At 46.4% G+C, this 19,938-nt stretch overlaps 2 protein-coding genes across 9 annotated transcripts in view; both read right to left on the reverse strand.

Moving 5' to 3' along the window:
- Nucleotides 1-743: 743 nt before the first annotated feature.
- On the reverse strand, nucleotides 744-5,526 carry prdm14 (PR domain containing 14). The gene is made up of 9 exons (XM_057012616.1): nucleotides 5,024-5,526; nucleotides 3,753-4,420; nucleotides 3,629-3,682; nucleotides 3,399-3,559; nucleotides 3,045-3,315; nucleotides 2,762-2,964; nucleotides 2,417-2,518; nucleotides 1,527-1,746; nucleotides 744-1,366 (listed from the first exon to the last, which is right to left on the reverse strand). Exons 2-9 carry the CDS (start codon nucleotides 4,384-4,386, stop codon nucleotides 1,203-1,205), a joined length of 1,809 nt encoding a protein of 602 aa, XP_056868596.1. The 5' UTR covers nucleotides 4,387-4,420; nucleotides 5,024-5,526; the 3' UTR covers nucleotides 744-1,202.
- Nucleotides 5,527-5,742: 216 nt separating this feature from the next.
- Nucleotides 5,743-19,938, reverse strand: part of ncoa2 (nuclear receptor coactivator 2) — a 35,043-nt gene continuing 20,847 nt past the window's right edge. For 6 of the 8 annotated variants that reach the window (XM_057012610.1, XM_057012608.1, XM_057012613.1 and 3 more), the window contains exons 8-22: nucleotides 19,166-19,267; nucleotides 18,850-18,990; nucleotides 18,601-18,748; nucleotides 16,925-18,257; nucleotides 13,676-13,874; nucleotides 13,314-13,517; nucleotides 12,840-13,043; nucleotides 12,375-12,501; nucleotides 11,949-12,123; nucleotides 11,562-11,858; nucleotides 11,158-11,235; nucleotides 10,437-10,884; nucleotides 9,669-9,846; nucleotides 9,377-9,578; nucleotides 5,743-8,755 (exon numbers count right to left, since the gene is read on the reverse strand). In XM_057012610.1, coding sequence (XP_056868590.1) covers nucleotides 8,744-8,755; nucleotides 9,377-9,578; nucleotides 9,669-9,846; nucleotides 10,437-10,884; nucleotides 11,158-11,235; nucleotides 11,562-11,858; nucleotides 11,949-12,123; nucleotides 12,375-12,501; nucleotides 12,840-13,043; nucleotides 13,314-13,517; nucleotides 13,676-13,874; nucleotides 16,925-18,257; nucleotides 18,601-18,748; nucleotides 18,850-18,990; nucleotides 19,166-19,267 — 3,848 coding nt within the window. In that variant the 3' untranslated portion in view covers nucleotides 5,743-8,743. The remainder of the gene's footprint in view (nucleotides 8,756-9,376; nucleotides 9,579-9,668; nucleotides 9,847-10,436; nucleotides 10,885-11,157; nucleotides 11,236-11,561; nucleotides 11,859-11,948; nucleotides 12,124-12,374; nucleotides 12,502-12,839; nucleotides 13,044-13,313; nucleotides 13,518-13,675; nucleotides 13,875-16,924; nucleotides 18,258-18,600; nucleotides 18,749-18,849; nucleotides 18,991-19,165; nucleotides 19,268-19,938) is intronic. The other 2 variants (XM_057012615.1, XM_057012614.1) reach the window with 2 other exon arrangements.

The raw sequence follows: 19,938 nt of genomic DNA on the forward strand, positions 1-19,938 counted from the left end.
CATCCATCCATCATCCACCATCCATCCATCCATCCATCCATCCATCCATCCATCCATCCATCCATCCGTCCATCCATCCGTCCGTCCATCCAACCATCCATCCCTCCCTCCCTCCCTCCTCCATCCATCCATCCACCCATCCATCCATCATCCACCCATCCATCCATCCCTCCATCCATCCATCCATCCACCCATCCATCCATCATCCACCCATCCATCCATCCATCCATCCATCCATCCATCCATCCATCCATCCATCCATCCATCCATCCACCCATCCATCCATCCATCCATCCATCCATCCCTCCTCCCTCCCTCCATCATCCATCCCTCCCTCCTCCCTCCATCCATCCTCCCTCCCTCCCTCCATCCCACATGTGGGGCAGTTGGTGACAGTGTGAGGGCAGATGTCAGCCATGACGACCTCCTTTGTTGGAGGGGCAATAGACCACCTCACTGCTGCACACTATTGTCATTCATTCGCTCCAGTTGGGGTTTGTTCAGTTTCTACTGGGAGGACACACCGTCCCAGTTCACTCAGCTGCACACCAGCACAAAGGAAGGGAGGAGGGCTGGGCCTGAGAGGTGCAGAGGTGCAGGGAGCCACTCTCTTTAACACCAAACAAAAACACATCATGTATGTCTTTAGAACTGGGAAATCAATGGGGTTTTATGTGTTTTCTGCCTATTTTACAGTTTAAAACAAACAGCCGCTGGATCCAAACACAAAGTCAAACCATTGCTTTCATGCTTCTGCTTTTTTTAATCGTGAAAGATGACAAATACCAACAATTTTGATTTGCATTTGCAGCCTCACGTTACAGTAAAAATGTCATATACATTTATAAATTAAGGAAGGATGTAACTTTCATTTTATGCACAAATAAGCTTATATCTACAGTGATAAAAATGGCTTTTCTATTTAAAGCATAATAATAATAATAATAATAATAATATAATAATAATAATAATAATAATAATAATAATAATAATACCTTGGGGAGATTAAGCTTTAGCCACAAAACAGACAACATATTTTAACACATAAATACACACATTTAGCCAACAATATAAATTATGTAATGTCCATTTAAATAGGCTCGTTATTTTCGATAGTTTTTGTGAGTAAGCAGCATCTTATTTATCCTTCTGTGACATCAGAATATGGATTATTTTAGGCTTTATTTCTGCGCTATGACCCCTCACTTCCAGGGCCTGTACTCCGAGTTTGGGATGGTTAAACTGGGGAAGGGGAGGTTTTGTCCGCAGTGTTTCTGTATCGTGGGCTTGTCTGTGACTGTAAACAGGGGATCCTTCTGTAAACCATTGTGTGGAGGAGACGGGAGACCTGAGCTGTCCAGGATTTCTGCAGAAACAGGCAGAAGTTCACTGAAAAATGCGATAATAATTCCAGGAACACGGTTCATTACGCTTGGCATTTTACACCGATTCGCTTCTATCAGTTCATTTAATTTCTTGAACATTCGGAAATTAATTTAAAAGTCAAGAAAATTGCACCGTCTCACTTTTGTGGCTCTTGATGTGATACTGGAGCTCCAGGTCCTCCTGGAACGCGGCGCCGCACAGCTCGCACGCATGCGGCTTGTCTCTGGCGTGGGTCCGCCGGACGTGGCTGTCGTGGGCGGCGTGAGAGGCGAAGGCCTTCCCGCAGTGCTTGCACTTGAACGGCCGCTCCCCGGAGTGCTGGCGGATGTGCGTGCGCAGGATGCTGGAGGCAGTAAAGGCCTGGAGGGAGGACACGAGGAATAAACCTTAATCTTTTAAATGCATTTAATTTGATCCATAAAATGTATTCGTCAATAATTAATTATTGTTTAATCGTTATAATATAGAACTATTATTTGGGCTGTATAAAAGTGTGTCTTTTTAGTATTTTAGTCGTGAAATTATTTTTTCAGGTCTGCTTTTTTTAAGGAAATTCCCGTTTGCAAATAAGACTTCGGCCTCATTTGTTTCAATGATCAGGAGGAGTAAAAGGAGGATTGGGTTGAACAAGAATCCTTAAGAAAGGGGGAATCAGCAGAGGTTTGGGTTTTTCTTAAAGGACAAACGAAAAAAACCCGCCCTTGCTCATTCCAAGGCCGTAAATACTCAGAATAATCCGAGCGGACAAAAGGGTGGGTGTGCATCTGGCGATAATTAACATGTAAGTGTCTCCTCGGAACGTGTCCGTCCACAGAAACAATAACCCGGGGCCGGGGCCAAATGCGCCGTGGATGCCCTAAATGGCTCCAGTAGAGGAGCGGAGGCCTGCGGGTCCTGGGCCTTTTCATGAGCCAATAATCCAGGAGAAACGGTGCCAAGGCTCGATCCACCGGACATAGACGCATTGATTTATTTTCGGAATTTTCGCATTTATTTATTTCTGATGTATACATAAAAATGAACTTCTTACCTTGTTGCAGTACACGCATTTGTATGGCCGCTCTCCGGAGTGCACGCGCATGTGTTTGTTGAGACTGGACGACTGGGAGAAACTCTTCCCGCACACGGAACACTGGGAATGAAAACCAAAACACTGAGGAATAAGAAAACATTCAACATGTCGTTGAATTTAGCTCAAAGAGCTACTCAAAATGACCCTCGTTTCGTTTAATTGTTCGTTTTTATGAAAAAAAAAAATAGAAAAGCAAATTCGAAAAAATAAAATATTGCTATGGCAACGTCTCAGGAGCTGTCCGTTCAGCACCATCAATTTGGGGGGGATTTCTGCGGGGTGGTAGAGAAAAGGCTTCCTTACCTTGTGGGGTCTGTGCTTTTCGTGGACGTGCAGGATGTGGATCCTTAACCGGTCCCTCTTCTCGAACGATCTGTTGCACAGGTGACAGGGGAACTTCCTGTCGCCCTGGTCCACGCAGCGGGTGTACTTCAGGTGTTTGTCCCGGTAGTATTTATAGGCAAACACCTTCCCGCACCGGTCGCACTTGAAGCCCTCTCCAGCATCTGGAAGGGAACCCCCCTTTTTTTTTAATAAATATGACATAAATCCTAAAAACTCTGGCGGCTGAAGGTGAGATTCTGACCTTCAGTGGGCAGCAGCGCTTCGCTGTCCTCTCTGGCCTCCTTCAGGGTGAGCGGGATGCCGAGAAACTGCATGTAGCAGTCGCCGTACCACACCAGCAGCTCCTGGCCTGGCTGGATGTCTTTGCAGGCCTCGTAGAAAATCTGCCCCTCCACCTGCACGGCGATGAGGTTCTGCTCGTCAGGGAACCGGGCGCACTTCACCAAAGACATCCAGTTCCCTAAACCCCCCCTGCCGTCAACGAAATGGCTCAACTTGCCGTTTTCGAACACCTGAAAGCAACAAAAAAAGTGGATAGTTGAGTTTAGAATTCGAAGGAATTCCAGGTGTACAACTCCGAATCCTGGAGCATTACCTCCCACATCAGAGTGTTGTCATCGTAGGTTTTGATCTCGCTGGTGTTGACCAGTTTCCCCTGGAAAGGTCCGAAGCGCGTCCCTTTATGGACGCTGCGAGCGTCCGCGAACACTCCGCGGTGGGACAGGTTTCCCCAGCACGCCTGGAGGATGGTGAGACCTGGAGGTCCCAAGAGTTACACCTCAAACGGGGCCGAGATGGGACGCCATAAAGGTGTCGGGGGCTTACCTTCAGGGAGCTCCAGGGCCTGCTTGTCCAGCGGGAGGGGGTGCGAGTCCGACACTGGAGGAGACAGTTTTAAATGCGCCGCGCTTTAATGTGCGAGATGAGGCCGCCGCAGTAGAGGTCTTACCTGGCTTTTCGGGCAGCGCCACGCCCGATATGGCGTGACCCACGCTCCTCTCCTGGTTGCTGGAGTAGCCGTACAGCACCATGAACAGATCGTCCTCGGTGAAATTGTAAGAGGTGCGCGTTTTTTTAGGGGACGGGTCCGCGATTCCAAACCGGTAGAAGCTCTCCTTGGGCGGCGAAGTAGACCCGGAGGATGAGGTCGACCTCTCGCTGGAAGGGCTGCTGAAGTCCGACGACAGCGGCCCGGCCGCGTGTTCGGTCACTACGGCGGCCAGCTCCTCCGGTTTGGAGTACAGAGCGTGACCGGGCAACATCTGGCTGAGGTACGGGTGCCCGGAGGCGCTCAACATGGGCTCCTGAAGGACCGGTGCGTGCTGGGCGCCATGGCCGAGGTACGGTGGGGCCCCCCCGTGCAGGCTGAGCGGCAGATGCGCCGGGGTGTCCGACACCAGCCGACCGAGGGACTTGAGCGGGTTGAGGAGGTTATTAGTCCGCGGGAAGAAGTCCAAATAGGGGTTATGGGGGCCAGGGAGAGGGCCCGGGTAGAAAGCCCGTACGGGGGTCCCTTTCAGCATCCCGCCGTGGTAACTCCTGTCCTTCAGCATAGCAGGGATGCTGGACAAGGACACGGACATGACAGCACCGGGAGGTGAGGGAGGGTTCGAGTCCCTGAGAGAGAGAGAGAAAGATAGCGAAGTTATTAAAGTTTATTGCAGGAAACCTAAAAAATAGGAACACGAAATCAAACCAGGTAGCCAAGAAGTAAGAATTAAAAACGTTCATATTTAAAAAAAAGAAAAAGAAAATACAGGAAAATTAAAGAGCCGTCATGTAAAAGTCTTTACTTTTGAAGAAAATTCTGCGAATAAACGCGCGTAAAATAAAATGTCCACTGCAGCTGACGTTGCAATAGTTCCAGCTGAGAGGTTCACGAGCCGGACACACCTCGGGTGTTCATCTGAGGCTCTAAAACGACCACCAGAATATGATGCGGTCTTTCCAGGGGAAGCGTTTACCAGAGAACCAGTTAGACAAATCAGGGTCATGACACTAATTTAAGGCGCGCCGGCCGAGAGCAGAGGTCACCATTAATGAAGCTTTGAATAGACTTTACGATCCTTATAATCAGGCCAGAGAAGGACAGCAGGTAAATGGTGGAGTGAATTTCAGATAATGTAATAATTTAACTCTGATATTCAGACAGAATCGGCTAAAACAAGCGGCTACGCACGAGGTGTAAATCAGTTTAAACTCATTTTAAAGGAAACTTACCTTGTGAAATGTGCTGGTGATTTACAGCGTTGTCTTTAACATCTCCTGAGGCTTCTGCTTCTACCTTGCTGTGAATAAAGAATCAGAGAGGACAGATCTCCGGACCGTTGCAGGGTTTTCCCTCATGCGTGCGCGCCTGCATGCGTCCTCGGGCTGTTCCGTGTCTTTATGATGGTCTGTGGTCATCTGAGGGCACCTACTGTACACGACCAGGTCTACTGGAGATGCTTTGCCTGCACTTCCTTCCTATTGGCCGAGAAACGGCCCGGACTCATGCATCTCAATGGCCCCGCAGGAGCGCATCTCTTCAGGGACGGCCCACCGCTTTGACGTCTCCACGCCGGCCTTTCTCGCTGCCACACAATGCAATTGATTGAGATGGGTTTTCCAAACATTTCCATACGAGGAAACACACCCCAACACGCGCATACACGCTTGGATTTTATCGGAGGGACCCCCCGCGGAGTACAGTTATTATCTGGAAGCGTCGCATTAGGAAGAAGAAATCTTGGTTTAACCAATGAAACTGTTGAAAGCCCAGACTTTTTTTTTCCCATGCCATTTTAGGTCACTTCCCGATTTTGTGACAAGGAATGTGCATAATTCCCCACAGTTAATCCCCAAAGTTTAGAATTTTAAAGACATCTGTCTATGTTTTATTAAATATGAAAATACAATAAAACAAAGACAGTCATAGGAAATAACCATGAGAGTGAATATTGCAATAACAGAATTCTTTATTTACAAGGCAGATAGCATCAGCGAAGCCATATTTGTTCACAACTTGCATAACTGTGGATTTAACTTGTCTTGTATAGCTAATTTTGCATAAAACGCTCACACACACTATGGATACAAAGGTGGATGCGGCACAGTGTGACTCCTGTGAACAAATGCAGAAAAAAACAGACATCTTGGGGGGAAGGAAAAAACAAAACAGAAGAGTAAGCTTTCTCCAGAAAGACCATACATTAGAACTACATATTGCTTTAATGTCCATATCATTTTCCTCCCAGACAAAGAGCAATTAGGGGTTGAATGACAGTTTCCAACAGAACAGAGGTGATAATGACGGCTGAGCAATGACGCACCCATTCAGATTTGTACAAATTTATACAGACAGAGGCATAATGTACAAGAACGGACAAAATCTAAGGCATTTTGCTGGGGTTTTTAGCATTTCAAAGTTGCATCGTAGCTCTAAGAAATTGTCAGACAATACAAAAGGGCATATCATTTTCTTTCCTGAACCGTTAGTTTAAAAAAAAAAAGAAAAAAAAAAAGGTTTTAGTGGGTGTAAATCCTGCTTGTTTGTAAGGGGCAAAAATTAGTGATTTGCACCTGTCCTCATTATAAATGCTAAAAAGGAAAGACGTGCATGCTACCGTACCACATGGCTTTGTTTTGTTTTTTTTAAAAAAACCCTTGACAATCTTTGGAAATTTGCGAAGGGCTGGGAATCATTCTTTGAAATGGCTTGGAAAAAGGAGACTCCTGCAGATACAATCACGCATTTATCCCGCAGCTTCGAATTCAATTAGATAAGAAGCAACTGAGGGTTTAAATCCTACCGAGGCGCCCTGAAGATGCAGGCATGGTGATAACACGCGCCACCAGTCACAAACGTAGTCCTTAATTGTCAATACATTCAGAATGATTCACTTCCTGTTGCTGCGGGCCACCCTGTTAAATGACATCTTCGTGTCTGGCCGGGAAAACAAAAGCTGGTAAAATTCCGAAATCCAATTCAAATACGTGGATTATTTGGCTTTTTCAAAGTCTGTCCTGGGTTAAAATGGCTGATATAAAAGTTGACCGTTTCCTTGAGGAAAATGTACTTTTGAGGTTAGACGTTGACGTGCCTTAGGTCAAACCCAAACCCCTGGTGCACGAGAATGCCGCGTCATTACTGGACGCTCTGTAGTCGGACTAATTGCCTGAGGTCATAAAATATGGCTAAGTGTCTGTCAGAGCAGGTCTCACAAACCATGCAGTCTTAACTCTGTCCTCCGCTATAGAGGAGCGGCTGGAGGAAGAGAGGGCACGTGTCAACAAAAGGGGGGGGGGGGTCGCAAACTCCCTCTGCCCCCCCCAGGCTTCAGCTGCATAATCTAACAGGAACGCTGTGTGTGGCTGTAGAATATCTTGGTACAAAAAAACTGCAATTTAAAAAAAGAAAACGAAAGAAGAAAAAAAAGGTTTAATACTGCATCCAACAAGGAGCGAAAAAAATGTCTTTTTTTACTCAGGAAACTGTACAAAAATTACAAAAAGAAAAACACGACTAAAAAAAGAAAAGAAAAACAACCAAAAACCCAAGAGTTTCTCAAGTAATCATTATTGCTCGTTTACATCACACAAGAACAGTTTGCACCTAGCAGCTCGTATGAAGCATTTTTCACTCCAGACAACATAGAAAGCACACTTCTTGTTTTTTTTGAGTTATTGTATGGCTGTGTTGAAGTGATTTTTTTTGTCTTTTTTGTGGCATTCTATGCTAAAGGCAGAGAAGCAAGCAATAATCTGTACACTGTATACACAGCAAACTATACAAGCATTACATACGTCCCGCCCCACCCCTCTGCATCGTACCAGAACCCCCACCTTCCTCGAGGAAAAAAAAAACCCAACTGCTCCTCTTCCTCAAGCAGTCCAGACCACGTAGGGGGACCATACGGAACAAAATAAATAGGAAAGGAAAAGGTTTACTTACTGTTATTTACAATCTCTGTAATTCATTTTAAACCATATATGATTTTGACATCTTCTGAAACCCTCAGGACCAAAGCATAATCCGTTATTCAGATTAATCGTAGAAGTCTCTCAGAAAGAGTACAGACATGACAGTTAAAACAATAAAAAAGTGCCTCTTTCACACTTGCAGAAAGATCTTTTCTCATTGCTACCAAGATTAAGAATCATCTACAATAATTAAAAGGAATCTATACAGAAAAATAAAACTTAATTTAATACACTATTTAATCCTTTCCACTACATCAGTCTAGGCATACAAACCAGCCCCCCCCCCACTCAGAAACCATTCTCTGCAGTGTTTTTCAAGTTCAAATTTTCAACCACGTCTTCATTTTACATATTCTCGTGACGGAAACACACCTAGCATAGGTCCTTTGCACAGGTCCTGGAACGTGACAGCGAAAAAGGCAAAACCGGCTTGAGCTCCGTCCACGATTCTGATCATGACAAAGTGTTTGCTGCCACTTTGGGACGATGGAACTTTTCGTAAAGGAACGGAGGACGACAGAAGAAAAGCAAAGAAAGAAAAAAATCAGTGTAATCGATCTTGAGATGAGATTGTAAAATGGCCGCTGTCCAGTGAGAGGAATACATTCATCAGAACATGAGTTCCCACCCACCGCTGCCCTCGTGGGTCAGTGCCCCCCCCCCCACCACCACCAGGAGGCCCAAAGTAAGTCACACTACGGTGAATGCGGCTGGACAGACTGGCTCATTGCAAGGCTCTCCCGCTGGAGGTTCAGGCGTGCTGTAAAGAGATCCTCCGCTCCTGTTTCCGGGCTCCGCTGTCTGCTCAGGGCAAAGGCTCCTCAATCCGGGTCGGCCTGGAGCTATCGTGGGTCGGGGAGACGGGTTGAGGGCATGGCCTGGCTGCTCAGTGGGTTATGCGTTTGTACATGTTTAAAGGGCCGATGTGCTCCGTGCACCAGCTGATCTCTGAGGTTCAGGTCAAGAGCTCCATGAGGATCAACAGTATTTCTGGGGAGAAATCAGAGTGAGTTGAACAAATCAATGAAAGGGAGAAATAATTTCATCTTCTGGATCAGAAACAATGCGAGAAAAGCGAGAAAACCAGGTATAATCCCGCAATATACAACTAAAGCACAGAAGGCTGCACTAATGGCCAAAGGGTAAATAATTGAAATTATCTAAGTGCCAATATATTTCAATAATCCTGAGAGGGGGATGAATCAAGAGACAGATATATTGGTATGGTACAACAGTCTGAAGTGCAGACAATCAAAGGCAGCGTTGTGCTTAAATATTTATGACTTAAAAGCATCATGGCGAACAACGGCGCGCTCATAAGAGAAGGGAGACGATTAACTGGGTCGGCATTAAACAACCGTTGAAGAAAAGCCAAGACAGTCCAGGCTTTACGCGTCTAAGCGGCAGAGATGGTCTGGCTCTAAAGTGCCCCGCTGGTGATTTCATCAATGTCCTCTAAGTTCAAGGGAAGCCTCACAAGTCCAGCGAGAAAAGTTAAGTAAACTACGGAGTCAATTATTCACTAGTGTAATTGGCCAACACAGGCAACACAAAGATAAAGCTTTTAGGTTTCCTCCGTCCCCAGATCATGTGGATTGCTCTGGTGTTTACCTGTTCTTGCCCCATGGAAGGCAAGCCGGGCGAGGGCCCCGAGGCCATGGACGTGACGTTCATCTGTCCGGCCATCTGGCCCATGCTGCTGGTTGCCATATTGGTAGCCATGGAGACGCTGTTGAGGTTCATGCCATTGCTGTTGTACATGTTGTTATTCTGCTGGGTGAACTGTGGAGACGTCTGCTGCTGTGAGAACATACTGTGGAGAGACGACGAGCACGACAGGTCAATAAATGTTCACGTTTAATTCAATCAGACACTAGAGGGTTGATTGAGCACGTTTCTTTACCTGTTGCCTGCCATGTTGCCTTGTGGCCAGCCATTCATGTCAGGAGAACCCTGAAAAGAAGCATTTCCTTGGCCTTGCTGCATCATCGGAGACTGTGCGTGGGCCATGCGTGGAGAAAGCAGAGGGCTCTGTGGCGTGCCCGTACCTCCGAAGCCTCCATCTGCCTGTTGGCTCATACCTGCCGTAGACGCACCAAGACAGTTCAGCAACAGCAAAGAAGTAACTTCATTCTAAAATACTGAGCGGTGGTAAAGGTTAGTACTCAATTCAATGCAAAATCCATGAAAAGTAAATACAAAAAGGACAGGAGGTCACATACTACGTGCATACAAGGAGGGCAAGCAAAGCAGGAGAAATGGGAAAAGGGGAAAGAGCATGGAGCACAGAATTAGCACAAATAATTTAGCTAAGCGGTATTATATGAGATCATTTCATAATAAATATTCATGGCACCACCAGACTCAGAGGCAAAGGTTTGTTTACTGCTCATCTTTAGAATCAAACGTCTGCCTACGCTATAGTGCTCGTGTGCCCCCTGGTGGCGAAAAAATATAGTGATTTCAATTCGATTTCAATTCCGTTTTTTAAATAAAATAATTTTTTTTAAAAATCATTGATCTTCACACAAGATTAGAATCAAATGCCTTCTGCCGCTAAAAGCGTATGATGCTGTGCAGCTTGAATAACAAAAATGCAGAGACAAAGGCAAACAGACACACAGGAAGTGGAGTAGAGTGTGGTGGCAGGCAGGGGGTGTGGGAACAGTACCTGAGTTGGGAAACTGAAAGGCACTGTGCTGCATTTGGGGGCTGAGTACGGCCCCGTACTGTCCGCCCATCATGTTTGTGTTTCCCATCATCATCTGTGAGGAGGAGGAAGTGGAAGAAGAGGAGGTGCCATGCAAGTGGAGCTGAGGGTTAGGGGGGAGAGTGGGCAGGCTTGGGGAGAGAGGGGAGGAGAAAGGGCTTGTAGGGGGAGGTGGCGAGGCCAAGCCTGTACTGGTACCGTAGCTGGGAGGGTAGGGGAATTGCTGAGGGTTGGCCTGGGGAATCCTGGGGTTACTAATGCCTCCAGTGGCCATGTTGGGGGGCAGGTTGAGGCCCGGAGCCCTCATGGCAATCCGCTGCTGCTGGACCTGTTGCTGCTGCCTCTGCCTCAGGTGATTGCTCAGCATCTCCCGCTGACGCTGCGCCAACATCTGAGCATTGATGGTCCCCTGGAAGTGGGAGAAGTAATGTAGTACGACAGGTAAACGATCAGCTGAGCAGCCATTTCTGATGGTACATCTAAGACACGTCTGCATTCTTATGTGACTTCGCTGATGCCTACACTGTGCGAGGGGACAGTTATGTATGACTGCTGAATTTGAAGGAAAAAACATGTTTAATGGTCAATTGTGCAATAATTAGACAGAATGGTTTGATCCAACTGGGTAAAATTGGACTCGAGTGTTCAGCATGCACATATATGACAGCAGCGGCGCTCGTACCTGGTTTGGAGCACTGGCCCTGAGAGGTAGGTTTACATTTGACACGCTACTCATCTGAGTTATCATCGGTTGGCGATTCTGGTGGAATAAAGAAAGAACTTCAACACAACCAGATTCCTGTCATAAAACCACTTCAGCAAATACCACTTATAAATTCATATAGATAATAAGGAAGTATTTATCAGGGCAAATGATATTGAACTGATAACAATTCTCATTTAAAGCACAATTTCAGATCGAGTTAATCATTTCAATGCAATCAACCTCAGGGCAGATGGAGACACAAAACTATCAGAAATGATTAACTCTTATCTGTGCGCGCAGCAACTAATCAAACAAATGGTTACGACAGAACGGCTGAACAATCAGTGAGAAGAACCAGGGCACAGCAGACATGCACGCACCTGTTGGGACTGGAGCCGGTGCTGAAGCTGCATCCGTAGTGTGTTGGGCTGGTTGGGGACCACCCCTGATGGTCTGAGTCCAGGCCGAGCCTGCATCCTCATCATGGGGTAGCCTGGCCGTGGACCCATCTGGCCAGACATGGGATGGAAGCATTGCTCTTGCATAGCAGAACCAGGGTAGCCCCGGTGGGCCATGTGGGATGCTGGTGGACCGAATTGCTGAGTGTACATGGGTGGCTTCTGGTCTATCATCATGGATGGGTCCTGTGAGAAATGGTCTAGTTCTAGTGACTGGTTCTGAAAAGGTAGCCACAGGAATATACAGAAATAAAGCTAACACAACAGCCTGTCAGTGTGAAGATGTCACATTGAAAGGCTGTAGCTCACCTGCTCAACCAGAGCAGGGATCCCCAGAGCACGATCCAGCTCCTCCAGACCGTCAAAGTCTTTTAGTGCCGTGTACAGTTGGGACATCAGAGCACCCTCGTCGACTCCAGTGCCATCGCCAGAGTTGAGCTCTGTGTTACAAAGCAAGTCGTCCTGGGGCGCAGCGTGCACGGGCCTGAGTTTAAAAAGGAAAAAGACAGCGGCTTCATTAGTAAATACTTATTTTCATAACCATTATGAGGGAGGCGTTTTGTTCGTAACCATTACATTTTCACATTGTGTTTGAACTACACGCTATAGGATTAACAGACGTTCATTCAACTTTGCAAATGGTTAATGGAAACTTATGTGACTCATGTTCTACAGTAGGAGAAGAGTGATAAAAAAAGCCCAAAAAACAAAAATGGCATTAAATCAGTTTAGTACCTGTTCTGATTTGCAAAAGTCTGATCAATAGGCATCATGCTTTCAGGCCAAGGTGCTGTCTGATTGGGTGGAGCCTGCTGCTGAGTGAAGTTGTGGCCCGCCATTCCAATATCCATATCGGGTTGAGCTAAATGGGAGGAGAAAGAGAAAAGATAAGAGCACGATCTTGCTAAAGAAACAACAAAAATAGCAGCAAACCACTGCGTTGGTTCTATAAGCAGTACCCTAGATAACCAGTAGGTGGCAGCCTTTAACAGCAAACAAAGGCGATGTACAGTAAAACAGGTGAATTAAGGTCTCTACAGCAGTTATCTTAGGTTGATAGTTCAGGAAGGGGGGGCTTGAAAACTGAAAACAATATACCACATATGCTAATAACTGTCACATCTGGAATCTCACGTATTATCTCTTTTTACTCTGTAATAGATCATAAACAAGCTTGAACTGAAGTTAAACAGGTCTCACCATTGGCCATAAGTGGTGACTGAAGCATTGGTCGAGGCTGGCTGGTGGCCCTCATGGGAGCAGTGTTTGCACCTATCCTGCCTGGCATGACGCCTTGCTGTGTAGGGCCGGATTGCCCCAGAGGAGGGGCAGAAGCTGAAGCCCCCCAGCCCTCCTGCAGCTGCTGTTGCATCCCTGGCCGCGGACCACCGGCAGCCATCATTCCTAGAGAAGCAAACGCACACAGACAAGGGACATGGTGACAAAGGCCAGTGGGCAGAGCAGTGATTCTACTGATGGTAGAATAGTGAGAGTGAGACGATATCAGGCAAAAACCTGCATTTATTCAAAAATAATCATGGAATATGTGAATGCAAAAGAATTTTAGTTGTGCAGCTCTAGCCTTGCATGTTAGAAAAAATACTTCCTGCCAAGGTTTTCAAAGATAATGTAATCATCTTGAACTGACCACATGACTGCACCCAGCACCCTCACCTGTGTTGACCATAACGGCCTGGTTCGCCATCATGCTGTGATTTCCTGTTATGCCTTGCTGTTGCTGCTGCATGACAGTGTATGGGCTTGTGGCCCTTATGGGGTACTGTAAGGACGCTGGCTGTGGGGACACATTCATGTCCAAAGACCCGCTCCTCACAGGCAAACCCCTGCCTGGCTGGCTTGGTCGTACATTCCCAAAGTCTGTAGGTAAAGAAATGACAGTGTGCTAAAGGTAAAGAACAAAAGCATCCAAAGGCTTTTTGTCTTAAGTTGGGAATATTTTCTGGGAATAAATTGAAGGCGTGAAAAGTGGAACACTAACTTTATTACTTTATGCATTAAGTACATGTGGGACTTACTGGATGGGCCCATGCCGGCTGCTATCCCCCTGTGTTGCTGCTGTGCTGCTAAAGCAGGATTGGATTCAGACATCTGCAGGATGTCGTTGATGATGTTCTGTTTATCCATGGGAGTGGGCAACGTGACGGGCCGCAGCTCGCAGAAAAGCTGCGACTGAGAGTTCTGCAGGTCGTTCAAGATGTCATCTAGTTCGGAGGACTGCAAAGACAAGAGAGGAGAAAATGGGAAAACAATTAGGCCGTAACTGCTTCTTCACCTGTAGACACAATTATAGAGTGTGCACGTGGAGGAGCGTAATTGCTGTGAGAGAGCATTTCCTTTCATACATGGAAATAATGGCAAGGCCTTGTTCAGAAAGTGATAACCTCTGAAAAAAATGGGCCACTTGATATTGAATCTAGGCCACACTTCACTTTGACTTAGATTTTCATCTCTTACCTACTAGAAACTGCAAAGCCACAACTGCATCTGCTTCATGAGCAAGAACATAACGCTGAATAGTGATGAGATAGACGAGCCAATAGTAGTTGATGACAAAATATGAACTGAAACAATGATGTTGGAGTTCGTGCTCACACTTGCTGAGAATTTCTTACCACCTACTTCTTTTTAGCAGCTTCAGCCAGTATTGACATAAAACAGAAGATGGAATGAAATTGAAACACAATTTGGAAAGCCGAGCCGAGAATGGTTCTGACTATGCACCATTTGGAACCGGTGATGGCTCCTGATTGTGTGTGATACGGTAAAGCAGAGCGTTATAGTGATGAACACTGAACTAGCTGCTGATGTGTGAGACAATGAGCAGCAGCAACAATATTGCTAGTAGCACTTGCAAGGTTGTCAGAATGGCTGATGGATGGGTCATTTTACTGTGGCCAAGGACTCCAGCCTGCATGCTGGAAATTTTAATATTATCTGCTCTTCTGTCTCAGAATCCAGCTATAAACCCCAATATGGACAAACTGCCTCACAATTCCAATCATGTCATGATGCAGACAAGCATATAGGATATATAGAGGAACTGGGAAGAGCAGCAGAGAGGAGGGGGTTGTGGGAGAGAGAAAAGCCCTAATGAGGTCAGGAATGATGTAATGCTCCCGCTTTGCTCTTTTGCTCCTCTACTACTTCTTCCACTGTCTCTTCTCTCATATAGTTGCTCCTACCCTTGATGGGCCCTGTTTCTATCAATCCCAGTTACCTTTTTAATGCACGTCTTTAGATGTAAACCCTGTTCTTCTGCACAGCATGCTCTGCTCAAACTGCAGGAAAGCTGCATAACGATTACACATTTATTATAAACATATGATTGCTAACATTATTCACATTAGGGTCCAGAGTCTAGACGCACACTGAAAAGCTACTGAAGAGACATCATGTCATCATCAAAGAGGACAGTTACCATTAAAGCCTTCATGCACTGAGCACAAATAAACCCAACTGGAAGCAAAGGGTTCCAAATGCTGCCAAATGAATGTTCTGTAGGCAGGATTGCTGTGCCTTTGACCTAACCATTTCTGTTTGATAGGAAGAGCGAATTGTGAAATAGTGTGAACAAAACAGAAGTGCCATGTAAGGTAAAGGGAAGTCATCTGACCCATAATCCTTCTGGCATACTGACACCTAAAAAGAAAACAACTCGATGCAAGCATGTAATTTACTGCTTAAATTGCAATTTCCATTTTGGTTCTGCAAAATCCAAAAGTCTAAAACGCTGACATTGTTCTGTCAAAACATACGTAGGCTGAGAGAAATTACTACCCCTAACCTGAATGTATACATCATAAAAATTGTAGATAATTCTGTCTTCTCCTTGACCATGCACCCACTCAGCAATAAGCAAGCCGAGCCCCCGCTGCTGAGCTCTGCTCTGATTTGTCATTTAGCCCCGCGCCTGTCATTAATAATTCAGACCTCAAACAATCAAGGGGAGGGGAGAGGTGGAGGATGGAAATGTAGCAGAGAGAACAGTAGGTGAGGTACAGAGGAACACAGGAACTCTACCTAGCACAGGTGTGCATGGCTCTGAGGAGGAACTACAGGCCAGCTCACACATGCTGGAACAGCTTTAAAACAGGTGATTGTAGCGTGGAACAAATACTTCTGTGAAGATCTGGAAACCATAAAAGGTTGTGTGTGTGTGGGGGGGTTGATTTCCAGGAATAAAACATGTACTTAAAACCTTTGTTTCTTTCCATGTTCTCTTCTATTGTATCTCATATGGAGCTCGTTCAACAGTTACACCACTCCCTCGACCATCTATCTCCATGGTAGCAGAGAAGAAATGTAGGAGCATATGGCTTGCCGTTTTCACGCTGCCTTCGGAGGCTGGGCTCTCCTGGGGGCAACTTCACCTTTCTCTATCCTCCTTTTGCAGTTCCATCAAATCCCAACAAATACGTACACATGTGTATCCAATAATAGAATGAATATAGCAGCACAAGGTAACATTCAGGAAATGGTACAGAAGCAACAGAGAGGAATACAGGCAAACAGTATGGAAGACAGATAGAAAGACGGACAGACAGAGACAGATTTTCTCTGTAATTTATGGTTCAGCAGTCACGACTTATAGCTGCAGCTCTTTTATCTTTAATGTATTTAGCTCAGTGTGTCAGTTTCCTGTAAAAAGTGTTACTTATCATGGAGGAAAAAAACCCCCCACTAATATGCAAAGAATCAGCTAACTGAAACCTCTGCTATAGAGAATTTGAGTTTCACTAGCAATTCTTTTCTCCTCTGCTCTCTTTCAGCATCAGCAGGCCTGACCGGAGATCAGTGCCAAACCTGAGGATTCTGGCCAAACTTGAAAGGATCAAATGGCTGGAGAACCACAGGGGCTCCTTCCAAATGTCACAGTTGTTTGAAGCTGGCAGACAACTTCTCTATGCCCAAACTGCCAACAACAAGGCAGTGAACGGAGCAGATGTGTTTAAAAAGAAAAAAAGAAAAATCACGCGTGACGTCTTAAGTGTATATGACAAGACTGTACATCTGAAGGGGACGGAATTTTTGCTATGAATACCATCCCCTTGAAATGGCTGTGCTGTTTAGCGGGGCCATCCTTTGTGGACATGAGACTTTGTGAAGCTAACATCTGTTACCTAACCCAGTTTAAGGCTGAGACAGAGGCAAGTGGAGCAGTGCAAAGTTTAGTGTTTGAAATGGCTGCTTTTGCTTTTTAAGGCTGTTCTGGTTGTTTCATTACCCATCAGATGATTCAAGAAGAGATTTTTGTAAAAACGTACCTGTTCGGCTTGGTCATATCCCGCGTCCTGCTTCTCCGTCTTGACAAGAGCATGTTTGCCACCTTCGACCTTCACCTCACCTGGCTCCAGCTTTGGAACTTTGTCCTTCATTACAGTGTCATCTTTATCCAGCAGATAGCGGAGCAGAGCATTGTCTTTCTTCTTGGGGCTCAAAGGCTCCTGTTTGGGAGTAATTTCTGCCCCTGGGGCTGTGCCACCAGCACCCTGTTCTTGGTTTAGTTCTTTGCCTGTTGCCTCTGCAGTGAGTTTGGCAAGATCACCAGGGGAAGTATTGTTCTGAAGCAACTGGTGAAGAATCTTGTGTTTTTCTTTAAGGGACGAAGCATGAGGGTTCCCTCCTGTATGGCCAGCCCGGGCTCCGGTTCCAGGTTGGTCCTTACCTTCCCCTCTAGAGCCAGGTGATAAGGGGGTCTCCAAAGGCTCTGGCTTCCTGGTGAGCAGCTGCAGTAGCTTGGTGTGGCTCTTGTCATGAAGACGACTGTGAGCATCCAGGCCCTCAGAGGGCCCTTCTCTCTCTTCCTTGGGTTCAGTAAGAGAGCCTTCTGTCTGGCCCTGTTGTTGCCCCTGACCTACTTCAGAGTGAGGTCCAAATGAGTCTCCGCTGTTAGGAGCAGCAACTCCTACGTGTTTTGACATCAGTTGAGCATTTACCCCCGAACCTTGTGTGACTCCGGCGGGGGAGCCTATTTTTCGATCGGGAGAACCCAGCGTGTGCGCGTGAGGACCCCCGTGCCCCACGCCGTGGCACTCGCTCAGGGCCTGCAGAGCTGACAGAGAACTGCTTGTGTAGCTGTTAGCATGGGTGCCAGTTGTGCCACCACTCCCTGCACTTCCAGGACCACCACACATCCCCACTGGAGAATGTGACTGCAGACCTGTTACACGAGGGCTACCCGCTCCCCCAGGACTACCTCGGTGCCTGGGTGACAGCATAGAGTTCTGTTGAGGTGGATGGGGTCCACCAGCTGGGCTGGGGCTAGCACGAGATGGACTATTCATCCTCCAGTTAGGGCCCTGCTGCGGTGGCTGCATTCCCGTGGCGTGGTTGTGAGGTGGCGGACAGCCAAATCGGTAGCCCTGCATATGTCCTCCCATGGCTGCCGGTTCTCTGGGACCAGTTGGGCCTGGAGGAGAAAAAGGCGTGCTGTTGCTGTTGAAAGAAGTGTCTTGGCCCTGAGGACCTGAACCTGGCAAACTGCCTGGGGTTGGGGGAGTCATGGATGGAGTGGAGGAGTTTATAGGTTTTGGTGCCATCCCTGTAGCCTGACTGCCAGGACCCATGTCCTGACCCATTCGACACACGGTCTGCTCCCTAGAAGTTGGACACACAAATGCTATAATTAGCTCAACAGAATAGCAGTACAATCTTTTTTTTTTTTTGCAGAAATCTGCAGAGACAGAAGGCTTTGCCTGGGTACACAGTGCACATTACAGTCAAAATTAGAAACCATTATTACTGTCCTTTTATTTCGTTATATAGTCATTTGAAGGCAGATTTCAGGACCACGTATACGGCAAATCTCCGATCATTAGTTTACACACAAACTATTTACACAAAATGTAACAAACAAGGGAGCGGGGCTCCAACAGGCCAACGCTTGCAATCCAATTCACGCATTTTGATTTTTCTCTTCCTGGCGAAGACGGAGACATACCTCTGAAGAATGTGCAGCGACATGTACAGCTGGGGCTCGTTGGTGGCGGGAGATCGCACCAGTTTGCTTTTAGTGTGGGCTGACACAATGGTTCCATCAGACAAGGAAAAACGGTAGATGGGGCTGAATGCTTGGCCGTGTCGCATAACTAAAGAAGCATAACAATATGCCTTTACTGTATGTCCTGTTGTTCTGTACTGTATAGGAAAAGTTACACTAAATACTCCCACTTTGAGTGGGCATCATTACCTTCCTGATGATGCCTCCTGGCAAAAGACATTTCTCCGTCATTTTGCAAATGGAACCTTTGGATACAGCGCCTCACCAGATCTTCCCAGCCTGGCTTCATGGATGCACGCAGCAGACTGGTATCCAAGGATGTTATTTTACCTACAAGATTAAAAAGGCTAATTATTAAATTATTTACTGCTTTCAAAGAAAAATGTTCAGTAACACTTGTGTAAACTATCCATATGCGTATTTTAGTTGTGTCTTTATGGGCTGGCTATATGTGATATGGTTGTTTGGCATGTTTTAAAATAACAGCACGATTGGCTTGGTGTACCTTGCAGGTCCTGACGTGTGGTGAAGCTCTCGTGCGTGGGGAGTATTGGTCTTTCTTTCATAGGCACCCTGCGAGCTACGCAGATCAGACACGACTGCAAATCTAGGAGACACAAAGGGAGGAACACGGAGAAGGTGTGGAGGAAAGAATTGATGAGGTGGATATTAGAAAGAGGACAGGGAGGAGGGGATGGGGGTGGTGGTGTGAATGATGGAAAAAGGAGGGACAGAAAATGAAATGCATGTTATTCCCAGGCAGCATAATTAATATAGTTATTAATGAGCATGGGGATCGTGGCTCTGTTCCTCTCATAAAGAGCAGCAGATAGCTGGCAAGGGGGATGATGAAGTGTGACATGGGGGGGCCGCATGTATGCACCGCTCAAGTTGGTCTCACCTGCATGGTCACATTACACGGGAGGCACCCGGCGTAACGTTACAAAAAACTGCCATAGCTCAATCATGACAGCTGCACACCAACACACACACGCACACACACATAGACAGACACACACACAAAAACAGTTTTGGTCCCGTCTGACCTCGAAATCAACTGGCATCAAACTTTCCTGTGTCGCTTGCATCTATAATCCCACACTTGCTTCTGGCAGTGCTGCATGCCAACGTTGACATGGGTGAATTACACACGCGGGAACTTCTTATTTTGCCTTATAAATAGAGCCACTTGGGTGGTCCAGGCCTTAGATCTGAGAATCCTTTAAAACACTCTTGGCCCTTTATAGATCTATTTCATCCTTCCCGTTTCTTTCTATC

Source organism: Takifugu flavidus, chromosome 17 (assembly GCF_003711565.1).
Source record: "Takifugu flavidus isolate HTHZ2018 chromosome 17, ASM371156v2, whole genome shotgun sequence".
NCBI lineage: Eukaryota > Metazoa > Chordata > Actinopteri > Tetraodontiformes > Tetraodontidae > Takifugu > Takifugu flavidus.